The sequence below is a fragment of the Atractosteus spatula genome, chromosome 7 (genome assembly GCF_055471065.1).
Source record: "Atractosteus spatula isolate fAtrSpa1 chromosome 7, fAtrSpa1.hap1, whole genome shotgun sequence".
NCBI classification, from domain to species: Eukaryota; Metazoa; Chordata; class Actinopteri; order Semionotiformes; family Lepisosteidae; genus Atractosteus; species Atractosteus spatula.
Genome location: NC_142712.1, coordinates 54,746,946 through 54,769,360, shown reverse-complemented (window position 1 = coordinate 54,769,360; position 22,415 = coordinate 54,746,946). Strand labels below are relative to the sequence as shown.

Here is a 22,415-nt window from a genome sequence, read left to right as displayed (position 1 = left end):
AAGACATACTGGCAGGTTAATTGGCTTCTGGGAAAACTGGCCCTGGCATACGTGAGTGTGTGTGATGGACTGGTGTCTCATGCAGGGTGTACCCGGCCTTGTGTCCACTGCCTGCTGGGATAGGATCCGACTCACCCCCCCGACCCCGTACTGGATAAAGCAGTTAGAAGACAGATGGATGTAGTACTGTATATTATGGTACGTGTTATTTTCCAGCAGTCACTCTCAGCCAGGGATGTCAACAGTCCTGAGTTCACTTCATATCTTTAATCTAATATACAGTTAGATATATTGTATATATATATTGTATATATACAATATATTGTATATATATATTGTATATAGCCTTTTAAACAGAGGCTATTTAAAAGTGGTATATTGTTGGGCAACAACTTGAGCAGAGCTTCCACACTGCTTACATTAAGGGTGTGTTGAGACTAGCTGTTAGAATCTCCTCTGACCCCGTACATGTTCTGCATGAAGAATACCAGCTGATGCCTTCAAAGAGATGTTTCAGCGTCCCTCAATACAGATGCAGCAAAATGTGGAATTCCTTTATCCCACGATCAACAAAACTTCTAAACAAAGGAGTTCACGTCAAAGCAGCACTGGCTTATGGGCAAGTGCAATCAGTGGTTGTGTGCTAAAATGAAGGGGTGTTGTGCAATTATAGGGGCTAAGAGTTACTGTAGGAAAGTAAATTTACAGGTTTGGTAACCTGTATGGATTCCTGTAGGAGTGGTGTGTAATGACTTTGTATGGGTGTTATGTTATTTTAATGTAATGCACTTACAGTATGTACTGTTGGTAAGGTTTTGTGTAAAACATAGTAGCTGCTTGGAGGAAGAACATTTCGAAAAATCAGACAATTAACTATTATTGGAATGTATGGTATTGTATGTTGACTTCAAAGTGATTTTGTTGTTTAGAATCAAGGGTTCTTACTGATAGGTTTAATCACTGAGCCGTACCCCTTAATGAAAGACATAAGCTGGAGCACTGAATGTACCCCCTTACTGAAACAGAGAAACTTGACCTCCGAGTTGTACCCCCTTACTAAGAGAGAGAAGATCAACTACTGAGCTGTACTCCCTTACTGAGAGAGAAACCTGAACTCCGAGTTGTACCCTCTTACCGAGAGAGGACCTCTGAGCTGTACCCCCTTACTGAGAGAGAAACCTGACCTCTGAGCTGTACCCCCTTACTGAGAGAGAAGTTCTAAATGAGGTAGTCTAGCTCTTGGTTTGACAGCAGACCACGAGGTTCCAGCTTCAAGTTCATGTGCCCCCTTTAAAAACAGTGTTTTTTTATTATAATGTGCTTGCAAGGAGCTATGGCATGCAAAACACTATATTGTACAAATGCAATTAAAAGGGAAAAGGATCAACCAACAAAGGTTTGGAAATCCCTGTTCTGTGGGTAGGGATTGCCAGAAACCCACAGTGATGCGTCCTGGCATTAAGGAATTCCAGTCTTTCCTGCAGCCTGTCTGGGGCTGTCTCTCTGTTTTCATTTCTGTACAGTTCACCCCCGGAGACCTCCTGCTTTGTCAGAACACAGGCCCTGTCTACACCTCTCAACTTGTCACAGTCACAGTCAGATGGAGGTCTCCTGAGAGCTCCAGCTAGCAGACAAGCATGATGGGTGAAGTGGCCCCTTCTATCACTTGTAACTTCTCTAGTTAACTTGTCCCTTGAATCCCAGTACAGTAGGTCTGTGCACCGAGTCACTAGAGATTAACTGTTGCTTACAAGTTCTTGCGTGTCCTAAAGCGTATCACGAAATTCTGTCATTGGATTGACGAATTTGTGTGGTAACTATACAGTTCGGCACTGGTGTTGACTTTAATGGACTTCTCTTTCCCACGATTTGTTTCCCATGCTTGCGTATGAAATACGAACGAGTGCCTCGCATATTTTGAGAACACCGGTCGAACACTGACTTTCCTCATAATAGTCCAGCCGCCGGGAGGCTCCGGGATGACGTTTATGTTGGGTCAGAAGTGAAAACAGGTACCGCAAACTGGGTAAATAATGAACTACAAAGAGAATATAACGAAACGTCCCCCCTGACGGCAGCCCTGAGACATTGTGTCCTAACCCGCAGATCCCGTTTTTACGCCCGAAGGGGGCCGTCTGGTTGAAAAGAAGGACATAAGGTCAGACGGGGACTGATTATTTAAAAGAGTCTACATTCGCAACACAAAGTTTTGTATGTTTTTTTTTCTTTTTATTTTACCGACGCAGCGTTGTCTTCCCCGTGTGTAGAGTTAACCGGTCCGCGGCACTGTGACCCCATGTATCTTGGGGGTGCTCTTGGGGTGGGAAAGGTAACCGGCCCAGTACAGGAGTGTCCCCGGATTACGTTCACCACACGGCATCTTGAACTTTTCTTATACATAAACCATTTTATCGCATTTGTTCTGTGTTTGTTGACTGAAAGGTAAAAAACAAACCAACTCAAACCACATCTGTGAAACTTACACTAGTTTACGCAGTGTGGTTGAAATTATATATTTGAGAGGGCATGTTGACACGAATGTGCACGTTATTTTGAAGTTTTTTTTCCTTTTAGTGAATCATTTTTATTAGAAACTTTTTTTTGTTCACTCCCCTCCAGCTGTGGGATACCTCCTTATTTCTCCACACAACATTACCCCTGCAAGCACTCTATTGTGTGAAAAACTAAAGCGCGCACACACACACAGGGACAGGACATGCCAATAAAGCTGTCTGAATTTGAATTTGATAGGAGTAACAATAACATTTCGAAGAAAGTTGTGGGTTGCGATTGAAGAAGTGTCGCTTGACGGGAACTGAGAGGGGCCGGACTGCACACCTGACGCGACGTTTACAACGAGACGAAAAGCAAACCCTGACTTGACAAGACGTTTCCTATAAAGCCAGCTTTTCTCTCTGTTCATTTTTTTCCCTGCTGGCGATGAGGAGGAGCTGTTGTTTACTCGTTCACGTCACCCTCTATCTCGTTCCCTTCTTCCTTCCTGCAACAGACGAGAGAGGGGGGACCCAGCGCTGAAGTACGAACAGTTTTCCCTCCCGCGACCGGCCGCTGAGGGGGGAACCTGCCTCACGAACCCCAGGTCTGGGGGAGCGGGGGAGCCCGAGCACCGTGGGCGATTGCCGACTTGCACGGCCAAAAACAACAACAACAACAACAAGATAAAAGATAAAAGATAAAAGATGAACAGACGGAAACAATGAAACGACACAAGCGGGCTGCTCGGATTTATTTTCGGGGCGAAACCGCTTCGGATTCCGTTCATCCCTTCTTCTCCTCTCCAGCGTTTTGAAAAAAAAAGGGGGAGAGCGACCGTTAACGGGCGGCGGAGGTTCCGTCCAGAGTTCGGGGGTCCGTCCGGACTCTGACCTGCGCCTTCCCGTTCCCCTCCACGGCAACGACAAAGACGAATTAGGTCAGTACCTCCGGCCAACATGTCCGTCTCTCTCTTTTTTTTCTTTCTTTCACTTCCACATTCCCTCATGCCACAAACAGATGGCGTCTGAGGTGAGGTGGGGGGGAAAGGAGAGAAACAGCCGCAGAGGCGAGTGCAGCCCCGCAGTCGCCCGGCTCCAGCCACCCGTCAGCGGACTGAGCCCTGAGCCGGCGACCGGTGATCCGAGTCCCAGGCCCGGGCAGAACAGCTCCAGCCGACTGGGGGGACAGGGCGGTAGTTGAGTAGCTCGAAGTTGGCCGCCTTTCACCCCTCCCAAGTTTCGTGCGTGTGCGGCAGGGAAGTACTGAAGAGTCCGGGAGAGTGTGAGAATACATGCTGGCAGCGTGGTGGTACGGCCCTGCATCCGATGTTGCGCTGGGAGAAATGGTCAGGGTTGGAAAAATGGCAGATATGGGCTCATCGGACACCAGCTATCTCACAGGAAGGCGCGGAGTTTCTGCTTGTTCGCCTGCATGTTTAGAGTGATCTAATGGTTCACGTTTACTGTAGTACTATACCAGGGGTTGTCAGTTATTACTTGGGAAGTTAAAAATTTACTTACCCAACAAATTTATCCAAGACTTTCTACTTTAGAAACAATTGCTCATTATTTGGATTCAGTATCATTGCATTGATCTGTCTTGTAGGCACTGAATAAATCCATCATCCTGCCCCTAGCTTAGGTAATCATTGAATTCCCTTTTAAGCATAATTTACCAAGTGTAGAATTAATGAACTCCTTCCTGTTAATAAATAACTACCTTGTCCAGTCTCCCTTACTCCCAGGGTTCAGTTTTTGCGACTGTCCTTGATGTTACTCGATGCAGGGTTTTTTTTCTATAGAATATAATTCAGAAGATGTGATTTAAGGAAGAACTGAAGCAGTGTTGACAATAGCCTGGCTTTGATAGACATGATTCATTCCAAAACCCAAGTCAAATAATACAAACAAAAGGGAAAGGGATCGGTTAAGATACTGTATGTCCATCCACCCATTTCCTAAAGCTTAATCCAACACAGGCTTGCGGGGGAGCCGGAGCTCCCGGTCCGAAACTGCGCTGCGAGGCGGCAGTGCTAACCTGTGTGCCCCTGTGCTGGCCTTGCTTGAGAGGTGGACCTGAGGTAGTTTAAGTCCTACAGTGCTGTGTTGCTTCTTATAGTCCTGAGAGAGAAACACCTTTGGTCTTGACAGAGCCCAGAAGTCACTCTAGGATGCCTCCCACCACAGAGCGCTTTGAGTTCAGTACTATCCTCTTCAGTGATTTAATTTATTTATGGCCTTTTTAAAAAATAAAATACGTCATTGAAGCTCTTATGGTGTAATGAATGTGATTGAATTGTTGAGCGTCCTGTGTTGTTTAACTTCCTGTGAGGCTCTGGGGGACTTCGTCAGTCAGCAGTGTGTGAAACCGCAGGCTCGGTTATCTAGAGGGGTGAAACAGCACAAAAAGGGCCCAAGGGGGTATTCCCAGAGCCGGCCCCACTGCTCCATGCAGGGTAAGCTGGTACCTTTTCCCTGATGCTTAAAGAAATTATACACCTGAAGGTCTGTGAGACTGTGGCGTGTGCATCACTAAGGTTTGGGGTCTGATGCTCTACATTATATATGAGGTTTGCTATTTCTCAAGTGGTAATGTAAAAAAACAAAACAAAAGGTGGGAGATGGTGTGCCAAAAAACCACAGGCCTTTGGAACCGACTTGCTGAGTTGACATCTGTGTTGTCCGACAGACTCCAGTGGTACTTTCTTGCTTCTCACACGCCTACTGTAGTAGGAAGCAGGGGTCCGAGGTTTGGGAGCTGCCGGTTTTGGATGCTGCATGAATTTGAGTGCCACAGTGTCATCAGTCTTTCCAGGGAGCCTGGCTGACCGTCCCTGTGCCCCAGCACTCCGGGGAGGCCTGGCTGAGAGCAGTGGCTCTGACCTACTTCCCTGTGGGTGTTCTGTGGTTTGGAAGCCAGCAGCGATTGAGGTCACTGAGCAGAAGGCAGATCTGTGAGATCAGAGCACTTTTACTGATGGCTCCTGCCCTTCGCTGATCTGACACAGTATTGAAGTCAGGATTGATTTGTTCTCCTTAGATGGGGGAGAAAGATGAGGCTGGGAATGATTAATGCACCAAATTAGGAGCGGCACAGTACTCTTCACTATTTCAGGGTACAGTGGGAAAATTAGGCTTGCATCCTTAGAGTTTTTTAAGTCAAATAAGCGTGACAAAAAGCAGACTGGGACTGGAATCTGATTTTTGATCACTAAAATAAAGATGGGGTCAGACGGAGACTAATTTTGGAAGATTACCAGGCATAAGCTGTAAACTGAGGAGGCTGTTCTTGATGTTTCCAGGCTTTGCCTAGTGATTCCAGCAGTTATTTCCATTATGATCTTGGTCACAAGTGAAACAAGTGGCCTATTCCTTATTGCCTTCCTTCTTGTATAGGAAATCCTGATGTTCACCATTGTTTGCAATGACAGGTGCACAGTAGTTCATCTCCAACAGTTGTGACCAGATTCCTTACTGTGATGTTATTTTTGCCAGCGGGTAAAGCTAGCCTTATTGTGACAGAGACAGTTTGTAGTGTTGTTGCTGCTGCTGTTAGAGATCTGGTGGGGAGTGGTTCTTGGTTTTTTTATAATGCTCTGTGCACTGTGAGAAAAATCATAACAACCAGCAAACATGCAAAACTTACTGCTCCTCTGAAATGACTTGTTTTGAGCAACAGGCGAAAGTCTGTGAGAAAAGCATAATAAATAAAACTGAGGTGTGTGTGTGTCTGGCACAGGCCATGAGATTTACATCTACACCTTTTCTGGTTTAATTCTAAAAAATAATTTTTGCTAGCATGGAAACCCATATCTAATTGGGCATAGTAGTTTTTACTAATTATACGCATTTTCTCCCTTACAGTAGGTAAAATAATTCACACAAAAACAAACTAATGGGCTTATTCTTGCTTTTTCCTGCCTAGTTTTCAGGTATAATGTTCTAAGCTGTCAGCCTCTGGTCTTTAAACACCTCACTATTTCCTTTAAAAGTTATCCTGTAAAAATCTAAAGCATTCAGTTTCTACAGGATCTCAGTCATGCTTATTTTCAGTCTGATTGATGTTACACATCTGTTCTTGACCTCCCTTTTTCACTGCTCTGTCTGGTTTTCTAGATGAGAAATCTCTTTTGTGACCAGAGCTTTTTTAAAAATATTTAGATGAGAAAAACTGAATATTTTCATCACGACTCCCTGGCCAATGTTGTGGGCTTTAATGCAGTAAGGAAACCGAAGAAGTTTGGTATTTGACGGTGGAGAATGTCTCAGGAACCTTGGTCTAGTTAGTCTAGTTAGCTTTCCTCTAGTGTTCTGCAAGTATAAACTGGCTTTTCTTCAGTTTTTTTGTAAAAATGTCTCCCATTCAGAATGCTGTTTTCAAGCTCTGTATTCAAAAGGTGTACTTTTCAGTGCCTCAGTCTTTCTTAGCTGCTCTTTGCTCTCTCTGTGTCTCCTTCTCTCCCTCCTGCGTTTTCTCCCTCCTTTCCTTTCTCTTCAGCTGCTTTTCGGTGCCCCCTTCTCGTCATTGTTTATCATTTTTCTCTTGCTCGAGACTCCCATTTTCTCCTCTTTCCCTATTCAGTGTTTTCTTTCTACTCTATCCTGAATAGTCCTGATACTTCAAGCGCGGAGGGCAAAGGAGGGGGTTAGTTTCAGTCCCAGCTGTGGCAGAAAGTTTCTCTCCTCTTCAAGCAGAGAAACCCCCAGGCATTTCGCCACTGCACCCCTCTCTGGAAGAGCTGGAGCTGCTCTTTCACAGACATACAGATGGTGCCTGATTTTCTTCGGGAAGCGCTGCAGAGTGAATGGATGTTCTACTAGGTGCAGGTTGTATTAGGTCTTCTGCTTTATGAAAGTATTGTTAAAGCAAAGCCCGTTATCTAGTGTGACCGGTACTAGGGGTCCGAGTTTGGCCTCCCGGCTGGGAGCTGTCTTGCAGCAGGATGCCTTTTGAGTTTAAAAGAAGGCACGGATTGTACCCAAGTCTGAAAAAGACTTCAAGAACCTTGTGTTCGGAGTTTGTCGATCAGTGGTGCTAACATTGGGCCATTCCAGTCAGCTCTGTGGCACGGTGTTGCTGTAACCATCAGCTTAATCATTCAGTTGAAAATTAGCAGGACCAATATAGCAGTGAAAGAGCTGGTTGCGTCAAAGTAGTGCAGTGCGATTGGGGGAAAGTTACAAGTCCTGTCAGTGCTGGTTGGGTTCGAGTCCAACGACTCTCTGCAGCAGGCTTGTCCTGGAAATGTCTAGAACGCTTCCGGTCCTCTTTTCTGATCCAGGAACCCAGCCAGCCCTTGAAAGCTTTGACCCTCTCGTTCTCCAGAAGAAGGCTTCTGCTCGCCTGTAGATGGGTTCATCGCAGAAGGCCGTGCAACGGTATATAAAAATGAACAACGAGATTGCAGTAGAGTTTCTGGAGTTCGTGGAGGAAATGGGGGATCGAGCACTTAAAGGGCGACAGACAAAACTTTTTTTTTTATTATTCTCAAGAGCAAGAACCAAAACAATATGATGGAATGGCAGGTTTGAAGGGGGAGAGAAAGGTGAAAGGCAGATGAAAGAGAGGAGAGATAAAAGCGGGAGTGAGGGAGGGTGTGGGACAGTGGAGGAGGAAGGGAGGCAGAGATGAAAGAGAACCCAGAAAGATAAGAATGGAGAGAGAGAGGGAGATGGAAGGAGAGATAGTGTACAGAGCAGAGAGAGACGTAACCATGGAAACAAGAGGCCAGTACAAAGAAGGAGGAGATAAAGGATTCTGATGAAAAAGAATGAAACTTAGGGGAAAGAGAGAGAATCGGGATGAGTGTAGCTGAAATGTGGATGACTGGAGAAAAAATACAAAGAGGGAGAACAATCTGAAGGGACTCCCTTTGCTTCTGCTGTGCCTGCTCATGAGTCAGTGTGAAGCAGATTGCCACAGTGCTGCAGGGTGTTCAGGTGACACCTAGTGGCAACAGGCTGTATTACTCAGGAGGTGGGGGTCCTATTTTCAAAAAGTTGCTTCTACCACAGTGATGTATGGTAACACCTCCTTTGTAAAGAAAAACAGTGTAATAAACCAAAATGAAAATAATTCTGTCTATCAGAGCTCTGGTTTGTAACGGATTTGCATAACCACACCACTCATTCTGTTGTCTCTTTGTGGCACAGCCACACAACCCCAGTACTTCCATCCTTAGTCATATTTGGAGTTTACTGTACAAGTCAGATTAATTACAAGGAAATGCCTTTTAGCTATGAGGAAGCTTTAACTTTGTAAAAACAATTAGTACTTCTGTGTTGGGTGAGAGAGCATAGCATGTACCGAGGGGTGCAGTTAGTGAATGATTTTGCATGCTGGGGGCTTTAGAGGTTAGGAGGATTAGAAACGGTGCTCTCTTGTGGATGCTAGCCTGTCTGTTAATACATACGTGTGTGTGTGTATATATATATGTGTGTTGTAGAGAACGAGTGACAGACAAGTATTTTAGATTTTGTGGTTTAAAATCATTTATGGGCCTCGGTCTCTCCCTTCCCCTTACACTCTGTCTTGTTCTTTCTTGCTACCCTCCATCACTCTCTGTCCCCCTGTCTCTTCTCGTATTCAAAATTAGCGAGCTTCATTGGCATGAATAATGAATTACAGTGTCGCCTAAGCAATTAATAAAAACATTTACAAACGCTTAGAACAGCAGCATGATATTATTTGAGAGACTCAGTTCTCCATTCCTCAGGCTGTGACAAGAGATCACAGAGTGGTAGCTCCTGATTTGTTATTTTAGGGAAGACTGTCTAATCCCAGAGTATTTATCACCGTGCAGCAGAAGGTAAAAGCTCTCTCTTTGCTTCTCCCTATTGGCAGTGGGAGCACAGCCTGTCCTCTCTGGGTTGTCAGGTCTGCGTGAGTCTATGTCCAGTTTTCCCTCTCCTCTCTTCCCCTCCTTGACTCTTCCCTGCTTTCCTCCCTGACTCTCTCCCTGTCTCTTCTCTTCTCTCTCTTCCCCTCCCTGACTCTTCTCTGCTTTCCTCCCTGACTCTCTCCCTGTCTCTTCTCTCTCCCCAGTGTCTCCTCTCTCCCCCCCCCCTTCCACCCTCCCTCTCTCTCTCTGTTCCTTTTTTCTCCTTTTTGCTGAACGCTCTTCTGCTTTCCTACCTCTTCTGTCTTTATATTCTCTCCCCCCTCTTACTTTGTACACTGCAGGCACTTCTTTCCCTGTTTTCTTTCTGTCAGTTTGGGCTTCCTTTCATCTCTCTCTGTCTGTCTGTAACACAAGTATAAAGAAGTCACATACATGGGATTTACTGCACAACACTCCTTTTTTTTTTCTCATGCCTTCACATCTTTGGAAAGTGAATGATTTCTTATTTCTGACCCTTAATTCATCGCATGTCATTAGTCTGTAGATGACCACAGTGAAGTCTCCTTCATAAGCCTTCTGGCTCCTGCTCACACTTATAGTTAAGCTCTCACAGTCTTTGTGGACACTGGCTCCTTGCACACACATACACACACTGACTGTCAGGAGCTGTCTCTCTGAATTCTGATAGAAATGAGAAGTTGCAGTGAGATCTTCCCAAAACCATAAGAAAAGCTCCGGAAGTGCATTTTGGATAGCCCATGTGCTTTCCAGAAACCCCCCAAAAAAGATATCCCAAGTTGAACATTTTTGCTCTGTGCCGTCTTCAGCCTTTTAATTCAAGCTATGCACTTTCTCCGAGTTAACGACCATTTCCTGTTGTGTTTTTTGGCTTAATTAGTCTTCTTACGGTAGCTAATTATCCTGGAGGCAAATTCACATTTCCATTCTCCAGGTCTGGCCAAGGGGCACCCTTGCTTGTTATTATACGCTTCACACTGTCGATGTAAAACGATTGCCTGGCCAGTGAATGGCTCATCTGGCAATATTTTGAAATGTATGATTCAGGTTTGGAGAACTGAAGGAACGCAAATGGGCAATACAAGCATATTGACTGCATTTTCCAAATGTCAAAAAAAGTCCAAAACTGACTTGATATCATGATGCAAATTCCTCTGTTTTTTTTGCTCTAATATTATAAAGTAGTATATAATTCCATATATATATACAGTGCCCTCAGAAAGTATTCACCCCCTTGAATTTTTTCACATTTTGTTCCTGTTACACCTCCAAATTTTAACACTTTTTTTTCTCCCTTCAATAACACAAATTCAACACGTTTCTGAATCAAAGAATATTTTGTATTCATGAACATTCGTTTCTCCTGAATGAAAGACTTACATTTCTCATTTACAAATGTTAACGTATCTGGTGTGATCTCGCAAGATAATTGAATACCTCACCCAATTTAGGTTGTTAAAACAAAGGGGGTGAATACTTGTCAATTAATTTTTCAGATTTTTTTTTAAATATAATTCTGAAGACATCTAAACATTATGGATAATTACTTCTACAGGAGTGGAAAAAACCCATTTAAATATGCTTTAATTTGAATTTGCAACACAACAGAATGAAAAGTAATCAATGCGGAGTGAATACTTTCTGAAGCCACTGTAAATATAAGTACAAGTATATTGGTATATAATTTCAAGAGGTGTTATTTTGCCTTCAGAATAGGTTATTCTGGGGTGATTTAGTAAGTGACTCAGTCCCCCCAGATTATTTGTAGTTTTCTTGAAATGTATATGTCCTGTACTCTTAACATTTTCATGGGTTTTTTACATCCATTAACATATTCAGAATAACGTGGAACTTGATACATATATTATTTCCCAACTAATGTGGCAGCAGAATTACCACCTTGTAGCCTGACTTCATCAGATCTTTAGAGTTAAGCAAGTTTGGCCTGGTCATTACTGGGAGACCTCTTAGGAACACCAGGTTATGTGTGGTGTTGGCAGACCAGTAGGTGGCACTTTTCTGTTTGTGCCACAGTTTCCAAACCAATGCCCAGTATGTTGACCAGTGGGCATTGTGCTGGAGGAGGTGATCCTTCGGGTGAGATCTTAAACCCTTGTCCTGATAACTTAGCCATTAAATATCCCATAACACTTTCTTAAAGAATCAGGGTTTTACCCTCAGTCCTGGCAGAGTTCCCGTTAACTGGCACAATCGGGCCTCCCTGAAGTTTCTCTTTAATCGTGCAGCTGCAGAAGGGCTACATTTCAGTGGTGGATGAAGTGGGTTCCCCTCTATTTGTGAAGCCCTTTGGGATCAAAAGGGCTATGTAGGTAGTTACTATAAATTATCTAGAGAATTTGCTATGCACTCATGTGAATTGAGGCACTTTTCAGCAAATAACATGTATTTTTTGTCAACCTTCAAAGCAAGGTGACCGTGTGTGGTAGGAGAGAAGACACAAGGAGTCTGAGTGGCCTGAGCCTCATTACATCAGTATCTAGGGAGGCTTACTGGGCGACGGGAGAGATTGTTTTGAAGAAGGGAATGTGAGCGCAACCTACTTACAGAAACCACCATTTGGATTAGGAATACACATGCGGGAAATGCTGTTTTTTTTTGTTGCCGTAACGATTACAATCATGTCATCCCATTATCTAAGGATTGACTTTCCTCACCGTTTCCACATCCGCACCCCACTGGCCTGCGGGTGTCCTGGGAGTGGGCACAGACATGCAGGAGTCTGTGGGAGTCTGTGGGGTCGGGCAGCTCCCTGCCTCTCCCTGGGTTCCCCACGGGCACCTGCAGGAGCTGCCAAGCTCCTGTCCCTCTTCCCCACTGCTTCTGCCTTCTGAGTGTCCAGGAGCTCTTTTGGGAGGGTTTTCGGTGTGGAACCGCGCCTGAGTTTGTTTTTTCTTTCCCATTTTCCCAGAGGCAGGTTCTGAGTGTTGTTTTATGTCCATGGCCCTTGTCGTTTCTTCTCTGTTCTTCCTGTGTTTTTGTGTCTCTTTTATCTTTCTCGGTCTTCCTTCACTCCCTCTCCCAGCTGCCGGCTGTCTTTCTTCACCCTGTGATATCCTGTACTTTTCCCAAGGTTCTGTTCTCTCTATCACTTTGCTTTTGAATGTTTTCTCCTCAGTGTCTTTGCAATTGCCCTTTTGTGAGGCCGGTCGGGAGTCTATATAAGAGCCTGAACTGGTTCTTCACTGGCGATTACAAATGGCCCATCTGCCTGTGGGCTGGGCGTTTAGGGGTCGTGTTCCTCCCACACAAGCAACCGGCTTCCCAGTGTCGTCCACGCTTCCTCTTGCAGCGACAACATGGGCAAATCAAAACTAGCCAACACAGCTGTTTCACGACTTGGGAGACTTAAGGAAGATCGGAGGTTAAATAGTTAATTCTTCCCTTACTGTTTGCCGTCTCTCTCTCTCCCCCCCTCCTCTTTCTTGCTCATGGACTCCTCTGTTTCTCTCCCCCCTCTATCCCCCTCTTCCTCTTCCCTCTTTCTCCTCTTTTCTCATTCTCTCTCTCCTCCCTCCCCCTCTGCTCTCTCTCGCCCTCCCTCCCTTCCTTCCATCTCTTCCCATCCCCCTCTCTAGCTCTCTCTCTCGCTCTTTCTATCCCCTCTCTCCCTCCCTCTCTCTCTGACCCCCTCCCTGTTTGTGCTCTCTTGCTCTCCCTCCCCCTTCTCTCCCTCCCTCTCTTCCTTCTTTTTTTTGCTGCATTCTCTCTTCATCCCTCCCCCTCTCCTCTGTCTCTCTCTCTCTCTGTCCTCCTGCTTGGGCTTCTATTTCCCCTCTCTCTCTCCCATGTCCGTCTCACTCCCTCTTCCTCTTTCCAAACTGCCCTCTCTGCCTCCCCCATTCCTTCTACTGGGTATTACGTGTGGGGCTCTTCTAGTTTTTCACATCTTTGTAATTGGAGGAAATTCTTCTTCTTTTCCCGCACTTGGAGGCCGAGGTGAGTGTTTTGAGTGTCACATGCTGAGAGGAGGTAGAGTGCGGCTGTAGGTGCCAGACAGGTTGTCCCCCATTCCAAAGCACGTCAGTCGCCTCACACTTGTGTTGCGCTGTCGGTGTCCCTGTGAGCGCGAGGGGACAGAGTGAGTTTGTCTCGGTGTGCGCAAGAGTTTATTCCCATGTCTGTTCTTTGTGTGTGTGTGTAAGTGTTGGAGAGAGAGTGAGAGAGACTGTGTGCGTGTGTGTGCAGAGGCACAGTCAGCCCTGATAACACCAACAGTAGGAGGAGGATGAACCTCTAGGGCCACCTCCTCTCTCAACAGATATAAATAGGAGCAGGATTTTTTTTCTCCTCATTTGTCTGGAAGGATGAGATCCTTAAAACATCATGCAAGAGACAGCGTGGTAGGTTCCTGTTTTGGCTGAACTGCACAGTATTTACAGTGCTCTTTTGCTGGTAAGATTGGATGGCTACTAATTTTAAAGGGCCAGCACACATGCAGAAATCAGCATGAGGGGTGTAACTGATGAGGACAGCTTCACTCTCGCTCTTCTCCTTCTCCCACCCTGTGTTGTCTTTCACTCCCTCTTTCATTTAGCTTACCTCTGTCCCTCATTTTGCTTGTCTTTCATTTTGTCTGCTTCTTTCATTTTGTCGCTGTTTCTCTCTGCCTCTCCCCCGCCCTCTCCCTCTCTCTTTCTCTCTGTCTGTCCCCCCTCCCTCTTCTCCCTGCTCTCTCACTCACTGTCTCTCTCTCCTACTCCTGCTCTCTCCCTCACTGACTGCTGTAAAACCAGTAATTATAAATGACGTGGAGTACCGGGGCATCCAGGTTTCTTGCCTTCCTTTCTCCAGCAGGCTGCTGAGAGGAGACCGAAGCAGGGAAGGTGGCGGAGCTGTCAGTGTGCCATGTTTTTCATTTTCTGTCCCCTCTGGGCTTGATCAGTTAAAACGGGCGGTGGTGTGGCTTGATCACGGGCTTCCCATCCAATTTGGAGCTGGGCAGCGACCTGGAAGCAGCTGAGCACACTGCTGACCTGTCAGAGTGAGTGAAGGGAGTCAGAAATGAGGACTTGCACCAAGCTTGAATCCGAAGTTTTCTTATCCTGCACAGCATTGTCATATTAAAGTTTAGAAACTGGTAATTTTGTAGTTGGAGGTGGGTGTTAATGTGCAAGATTAAGACGAGCAGCTGCTCTGTGTCTATGCAAGGGGTCTCGCTCTGGGTCTGGAGTGGTGGTACAGCAGGTCATGGCATGAATTACTGAGCTGGGCTTCACGATGTATCTCAAACTGTGGAAATGTACTGGGATGTTGTGCAGATTATGAATGGGATGAACAGCAACAGTGTTAAACTTAAGGGATAACCTTCATGTGTTTTAAAAGCAAAAAGAAAACCTTGCTAGATGTGTTCCTGCTGGTATAGAGTCTGATACTTGCCCTGTGTTTCACTGTGGCATTCCCACCTCACCAGTAGAGGTAATCATTGCCTCTTAAATGACACGGTAGGGAGGCTGTGTGCCTCAGTCTGGCTTGGCTGCCCCTTGCAGTGCAGGAAACTGTAGATTGCCTGAGGAAGTGGGTTTCCTGGTTGGACTCCAGTCCTGTTTGTATTTTTTATGTTCGTAAAGGAAGGAAGCTTGAGCACTAGCTGGGATCTGCCTTATCTCCTCTATCACATTTTCTCTGTTGGTCTCTGAGCAAGAGGCTGGAGTCTTGCAGACTTTGCAGCTTAAAGCTACTGCAGAGCCCTGCTTTATATTGTGGAATCATTTTGATATCTTTGAATTTTGTTTTCTGTGTGCTTTGGATTTTCAGGGTTTTCTCTGAAAGAATGACTAATTAGAACAAGCCCTCAAGAGGGGCCGGGTACGTATCTAATGTCTGAAGAACTGTGAGATGTATAAAAATTGAAAATTGACATTCAGCAGCTTGTGGATATTTAATGACCTGAGACCGTTTTGTTTACAAGACCTGAAACACAGGTGGACAATATATGAACTTCATAACTTTTTGCATTGCAGCTGTCCAACTCTGACTTCCGTTTGAGATGTCTGAGCAGAATTGCTCCTGCAATAATAGATCTGGTTTTACTTAAGCCACTGCAAAGCTGCTGCTCAAATTTAGCTGTGGGATCTGCTCATTCAGTTTCTTTCTGTGGTTTTCCAGGAGGAGGAGAGTGGCAGACTGATTCGATGTTATTCTAAAGTCATGGAGCAGCTGGTGGACGCTGGAACGCAGACCGACCCTGTTGTGGTTCTGTCGCTGGCACAGGCGGCCGTGCTGGGCCTCATCTCGCAGAACGAGGTGTTCGGGGCCACCATCGCGCCCAATGGCTTCTACACTGGCGAGCCCAAGGACGCCCTTCAGCCTGCGCCCGAGGAGGTGGACTACGAGTACGCTGACCAGCTCATCGGGGCCAACGGGGACTACCTCCCTGAGCCCCTGGAGGAGGGAGCGCCCCAGAGCCCCGAGTCGCGGCGGCCCGGCCCGCGGGGCAAGGGGAAGAGAGCCAGGGCAGAGCTGGAGGCAGAGGAGCCCGCCGACGGGACGGCAGAGGCGCAGGTCAGGGGGGAAGCAGGGGCTCTGCCCTTGCCCGCCTGTGCCCACGGGCTGACCTGCCCAGGGGTGAGGCCGGGGGTGCAGCTCGTCGATCCCAGCATGTACCGGGTGACGGGCGTCCAGCGCAAGGAGGAGCACCCCAGCAACTGCTGCCCTGACTGTGAGAGGGAGGTGAAGAGCCAGCAGAGGGAGAAGGAGAAGGCGAACGAAGAGGCAGAGACGGCTCAGAAAGGAGACGAGGCAGGGGAGGGGGAAGAGGAGGATGAGGGGCAGGAAGACGAGGAAGGGGAGAATGGAGAGAATGGGGAGAGCCGTGGCAGGGCTGGTGGGGAAGCAGCCGGAAACAGCCCTGAGCTGAGCCGCTACTTTGAGTCCAGCGAGGTGGGCTATGAGTCAGGGGAAACCGGCGGGCAGGACGGGGTGGACTTCGACGAGAACAGCCAGAACCTTAGCTGGCCCGAACAGGCAGACAGCGAGGGCAGCGGCCAGCAGGGGCGGCGCGTGCAGATCGACCGGCTGGACATCAACGTGCAGATCGACGAATCCTACTGCGTGGACATGGGCGACGGGCTGAAGCGCTGGAAGTGCCGCATGTGCGAGAAGTCCTACACCTCCAAGTACAATCTGGTGACCCACATCCTGGGCCACAACGGCATCAAGCCCCACGAGTGCCCGCACTGTGGCAAGCTCTTCAAGCAGCCCAGCCACCTGCAGACGCACCTCCTCACCCATCAGGGCACGCGGCCGCACAAGTGCGACGTCTGCAAAAAAGCCTTCACCCAGACCAGCCACCTGAAGAGGCACATGCTGCAGCACACGGATGTCAAGCCCTACAGCTGCCGCTTCTGCGGCCGGGGCTTCGCCTACCCCAGCGAGCTCAAAGCCCACGAGACGAAGCACGAGAACGGGCGCTGCCACGTGTGCGTGGAGTGTGGCCTGGAGTTCCCCGCCCTCGGCCAGCTCAAGAGGCACCTGGCCTCCCACCAGGGCCCCACCACGTACCAGTGCTCCGAGTGCAACAAGTCCTTCCACTACCGCAGCCAGCTGCAGAACCACCTCATGAAGCACCAGAACATCCGGCCCTTTGTGTGCTCCGAGTGCGGCATGGAGTTCGCCCAGATCCACCACCTCAAGCAGCACTCGCTCACACACAAGGTACTGACACAGCAGACCCATGCTCACAAGGTACTGAAACCCCATTGCCCGATATTAAATCGGTACCCCCACACCTTCCCTGAGCGGTGTTTCTTTCTCGTAGATCAGCTAGCATTTCATAGACTCACAACTAAGGAGGCCAGGGCATTAGGCTTCTTTAACAGAGGTACCTCAGTCTACTTGAAAAAGGCTGAAATGCTATATAAAGAGCTCTTCTGCCTCCTCCCTCACTAGCCAAATAGTCAAAACTGTGTCCTGTTGTTTGTATATTGTAGGTTTTGCTTTTCTGTGGCATATAGAACAGCTCTGTGCACAAACCTGCAACCAGGATGCCCTGTTGCATTCAGTGTTTTAGTTCTGTTTGCAGTTTCTCTCGTCCTGCTGCAGCAGATTCACATCATCTTACAACCTCCCGTTTTAATTATCGAACCAAAGAAAAGAAATCATAGGAAACTGTGTAGAAAAAGGGAACAGCTCCACTGGGACTTGTTGTAGAAATTTCTCTCTTGGGAACGTTCGTCTTCTGTGGCTGGTTATTCAGCTTTACTCCCCCTGGTGTCTTTCAAGCTCAGTGTAGCTGTTAAACTCTGCTGGAGCCACACCTGCTGTTGGTCAGCACTGGGGTTTCCCATGCTGTCTAGCTGAAGGGCTGGGAATTTCTTGGCTGAAGATTTCATACAGTAAATGATTATGTAGTGGACATTGTTGCTTGTCCTTGTGCTTGCAGCTTGCTAACCATAGACCAGACATTTTACACGTCTGTGAGAAGAAACAATGACATTGCCCTAAGTTAAGAGGTCCAACAGAAAAATGATTGAAACCACTCTTAAACCTTCATAGCTAAGGCTGCACAAAGTAACGCCTGTTGTGCTTTTGTTTGGTTTCTTGCCGACTTTTCTTTGCAGGGAGTGAAAGAATTCAAGTGCGACGTGTGCTCGCGTGAATTCACGCTGTCTGCCAACCTGAAGAGACACATGCTGATCCACGCCAGCATTCGTCCGTACCAGTGCCACGTGTGCTTCAAAACCTTCGTCCAGAAACAGACTCTCAAGACGCACATGATTGTCCACCTGCCTGTCAAGCCCTTCAAGTGCAAGGTGAGCAAGGGGGCGGGGCGCTCCACTTGTCAGTGTAAGAGCACGCTACGACTTTACCTGCAATGTTAAAAATCGATTTAAAGTGTTAAGGCAAAAGAATAAAAGCGGTGGCCAATCCAGTGACTCTACTCTCAGAAGTCCCTATGTCCGTTGGCGCATTTATGAGCTGCCTGTGTGCTGGATGGTTTAACAGGTGTGTGGGAAGTCTTTCAACCGAATGTACAACCTGCTTGGACACATGCACCTGCACGCGGGGAGCAAGCCCTTCAAGTGCCCTTACTGCTCCAGCAAGTTCAACCTGAAGGGAAACCTGAGCAGACACATGAAGGTCAAGCACGGCATCATGGACGTCTCTCTGGACGGTCAAGGTGAGGACAGCGGTCCCCTGCAGCGGTGCTGAAGAGAGGTGGGGTCTGCACACTGTGTCTGAAGAACAGCGTGTCTAGTTTTTATAATTGAATAAAACAAATTGCAGTTTTACAGAAGTAAAGCTCTCTGAAATATGGGTTAATTTCCTGTTTTCCCTTGGGAGTAATTCCAGTACCCCTACCTGCTGTCAATCTTTGCATGATACACAACTAATTCTCCATAACTCGTTGGCTATATACTGCAATGTGTCGATTTTTAATACAGAACTTAAAAGTAGAACTTCAGCTGCGTCTCTGATAGTGCTCTTTCTTGCCGTTTCTAGAAATGCTTATTGGGAAAGGGTTGCAGAGTAATGCGGGCATCAGGCGCTGCTGTATCTGTCAGGAATGCAGGGGGGTGAGGAACGCACGGGGCTAAACGATGCCTTCTGTCCCCCTTCCCTTGTTTAGATGCCCTTCCTGATGTGGAGAGCCAGGAGGACTACGAGGAGGAAAACTTTGACTTCCCGGTCCGAGAAAACCACGAGAACAGCAACGCCACTGCGCAGGACGTTGGTAAACTGTCCGACGAGTCCATGGGCTTTTACAGCTTTGGGAAGGAGGCGGACCGCTATCCTTTGGCTTGAATGAGAGAAAAATTGAAATGATGGAAAGAACGCCAAACAGTGTTTACCACTTTGAAAGCTACAGTGCCCTTTACAGTCATGGGCTGCTACAGCCCCGTCCCAGAGCTGGAGTTCCTCTGTGCTGAAGAGTGGCTATGCTGGAAGAGGGAGCCATTCCAGCTCCTTTTCCTGCTTCTCATACTGGGAGCAGGAAGCCAGTGATTTGGGAAAGCTGACCTTTGACCTATTCCACTCATGTTTGGAAGAAGCTGAATCAAACGCAGATTCTGAAGAGTTCTGTGAATTAAGTCAAGAAAAGGCTGGCTCTTTAGATATGTTTAATCTCATTTAATTGCAGTGATGAAATTGACAAGTTCCAGTTAGATGTGAAAAACAATCAGGATAGTGAATCGGGAGGACAAACCGAATTTACCTGATCCAATCCTGGAATGTTGTAGAAAACACCTGCTGAAGATAACGAGTGGTACAGGTCGTGGTGTACTCCTGTATAGAAGCTCACATTAAACTGATGTACTGTTTTCATAAATCATTAGCATCGCGTTAGATAGGACTGCGTTGCACTACGAGAATGCTAATGGTTCCTGACACAAGATGTTCTTGGAGCAGGCAGTGTAGCCCCAGTGTATCAGCATACCAAAGCTGTTGAAGTTTCTCCAGTTTGGACTGATGTTTGAATGTCTGAAATCTAATTGGAAAATGTGATGGCTGGTGATTTATATCAGTCATGTCTCAAGCAAGGGGTGGCCAACAATACAGAAAGTATTTAACCTGTCAATGTTTTTTCTATATATATATATTTGTATGGTGCCTAGTTTATATAAAATGTATTTTTTTTAAACAAGTTCAGTTGGAAAAAATGCTGCTTCAAATGGCCAAATTTACTGACAGGAAATATTGATCCTTTTTTCCTGCATTTGAATGTGATTGATACCTAGCAAAGATGTTTTGCTTTACTAAAGTGGCGATTGTTTATTTAGCAGTGCAGTTTAAAAGCTGTTCTTTCTGTGTGCAATTCCTGATGCACCAAGCATGTGGACAGAACTTTGTAAGGGGCCAGTAATTAAAGCAGGACTCCCCAAAGCTGTTTCTCAGAGGTGTGAAGTACCAGTAACTAAGTGGCACTAGTTCATCGCTGTATTTTTTATTTGCATTTACATGCATTACACAATCTTCATGGAGTGAGACTGAGAAACCAGTTCGAAGATGTATACAGGAGCCTATAAAAAAAAATTGTAGATCTTTCTAAAAAATTTTTTTGAAAATCATAGTTGACTAGTTCAAAAGGCCCTAAATAGTGTGACACCTGAGAGGTCTCTTAATGCTTCATAATTGAAAAATCGTTCTCTGTGGGTAGTACATACAGTATATCTCACAAGTTCATATTAAAATGGAAGATTAACACTTTGAACTTAGTGTAGTTACTGTGTGCTCTTAAGTATATGTTGCCTCGAGGGAGTAATTCCCAAGGTATCTGAGCAGCGATTCAGCACAGACACTAAGATGTTCTGACAGACCCCACTCTCAGACAAGGTGGTTGCAGGCGTCTGAACACAAGGAATCTCAAGAGGACTGGAGAGAAAAGTGCAGGACCCTTTATAGCAGTTTTTTGTAACGCAGAAAGCACCAGGCTACTATGAAACGCAACCCTGCCTAACGCAGTGAAACCCTTTATATGCTCCAAACATGACTAATATCCGTGTGAGAGTGTGGAATCTAACTCCCACACCAATAATTTAATTACCTAATAAACACCTAATGAGCCTATTTACATCAGAGGCCTTTGGCGGCCTTCCGTTGAAGGGCCACAGCCAGTACAGTCCCTCCAAAGACTGGCCTGCCTGGGTTGTTTAAAAAGTGAGTTCTGGATAGCAGTGATTTAACACTGTACTGTATGTTATTTGTTCATTTTTTGTATCCTAGTATACCTCTGTACCCACCCTCAGGGCCTAACTGACTGTATTGCTCTTTCCTGGGGCCTCCATGGACCAAAGAATCCAACTACTACTGAAAAAACCAAAAACCTGTACAAGCTGAAGTTTGAGCACTACTGACGAGAGACATGCTTCCTGAGCCATGTCTTCCCAGGGAGGTTCCAGTCTATATTATTACTCAGCCAACACATTAACATGTCACTAACTAGCTGTATTGAAAGGGTAGCAGTTATCACAGGGCACTGGCCCTCACTGTCTCGCACTTTTTATTTGTTAGCAAAGTCTGAAATTAGTTTGTTAAAAAATACCCGTTTAATATCTCCAACCAATACATAACCACTGTAGAATTAAGTAAAGGACCCCCTGGCACCACCTACTGTATATCAGTGGTATGACGGGAGCAGAGCAGTGTCTTGTAGTTGATGTTCTTGAGCTCTGACTGCTGTGCAGTCTGGTCAACTGCAGTCAAGGACTTGGAGATGCTTCCAACCTCAGCAGATGCAAGTATATGGCATCTCATGCTTTACAGGCAAAACCCTTTGAAAAGATGCTTTTTCTTCAACACAACTTTGCTGTCTGGTTCCATTTTGAATACTTCCAAATTCTGTGTAATCATTGTAGGTGCATTTATTTTCTTTTTTGGAGGGTTTGAGTTTGAAATGCCCAGGAAATGGACTGACACCAAAGTGTAACAGATCGTCTTCACATCTGCCCCTCACTCGTGGTAGCATGGCAGCTACTTTCTGAGGAGATAGCAGGGCCACAGCTCCCAGTGAACACAGAGACAGGAAGACGATGCACCAATTATTTTACTGCAAAAGTTTGATCTGCTAACAATTAAGATGATGCACCTGTTTAAATCTTTCATTTACAGATCTGATATTTTGGCTTTGGGATTTTTATTCTGTTTTTAAAATGAAAAAGTATATTTAGAAAACATGATTGGGAAGTTAGGTGCTTTGTGAACTCAACCCCTCTCTCTCTTTCCTAGCTGTCACAGCTTTAGTGATGGATTAAAACATTGAAATGGAACTGACCTGTGTTCAGGTGTATTGCATTGGTGTGACTATACTGTGGATAGAATATACTACTTGTAAAATGTTGTGTATCTGACAATATTGTAAATAATAAATTTATTTACCTTTAAATAACAGTGCCTCATAAGATGATTTACTTCATTTCATATAGCAACTCTTGATCATGGGTGGGGAAAGTTTTTCTGTATGAAGACAAACATGGTTCTTGGTTCATCTTCTTTCATGTGTAGAAAAGACAGACCTAGTAAGAACATGGGATCAAATCTTTTTTTCCCCACAGCCAATGAGTCGGAAGGCAAGAAAATAATCCAAGTTTTCCTACAACTG

The 22,415-nt window shown here is 46.1% G+C and overlaps 1 protein-coding gene across 4 annotated transcripts; it reads left to right on the top strand.

Annotated features, from left to right (window-relative positions):
- Positions 1-2,839: 2,839 nt before the first annotated feature.
- znf710a (zinc finger protein 710a) lies at positions 2,840-22,199 on the top strand. Of its 4 annotated transcripts, none has more exons than XM_088920402.1 (5): positions 2,840-3,433; positions 15,482-17,029; positions 17,935-18,126; positions 18,320-18,494; positions 18,945-22,199. In XM_088920402.1, the coding sequence occupies exons 2-5, from the start codon at positions 15,524-15,526 to the stop codon at positions 19,118-19,120; spliced, it is 2,049 nt and encodes a 682-aa protein (XP_088776528.1). In that variant the 5' UTR covers positions 2,840-3,433; positions 15,482-15,523; the 3' UTR covers positions 19,121-22,199. The 4 variants fall into 4 exon arrangements, with proteins under 4 accessions (XP_088776528.1, XP_088776526.1, XP_088776529.1 ...); XM_088920400.1 differs by having other exon boundaries at positions 3,305-3,433; positions 15,482-17,059; XM_088920403.1 differs by having other exon boundaries at positions 3,305-3,433; positions 15,482-17,059; positions 18,320-18,532; positions 18,945-19,005.
- The last annotated feature ends 216 nt before the right edge of the window (positions 22,200-22,415 follow it).

What these genes read in the sequence shown, in the direction of transcription:
- znf710a (XM_088920400.1), top strand. Translation starts at nt 15,524, where the DNA reads ATGGAGCAGCTGGTGGACGCTGGAACGCAGACCGACCCTGTTGTGGTT. An exon ending in AGCAGACCCATGCTCACAAG is followed by an intron (nt 17,060 to 17,934) that starts GTACTGAAACCC and finishes TTTTCTTTGCAG; the next exon opens with GGAGTGAAAGAATTCAAGTG. An exon ending in TCAAGCCCTTCAAGTGCAAG is followed by an intron (nt 18,127 to 18,319) that starts GTGAGCAAGGGG and finishes ATGGTTTAACAG; the next exon opens with GTGTGTGGGAAGTCTTTCAA.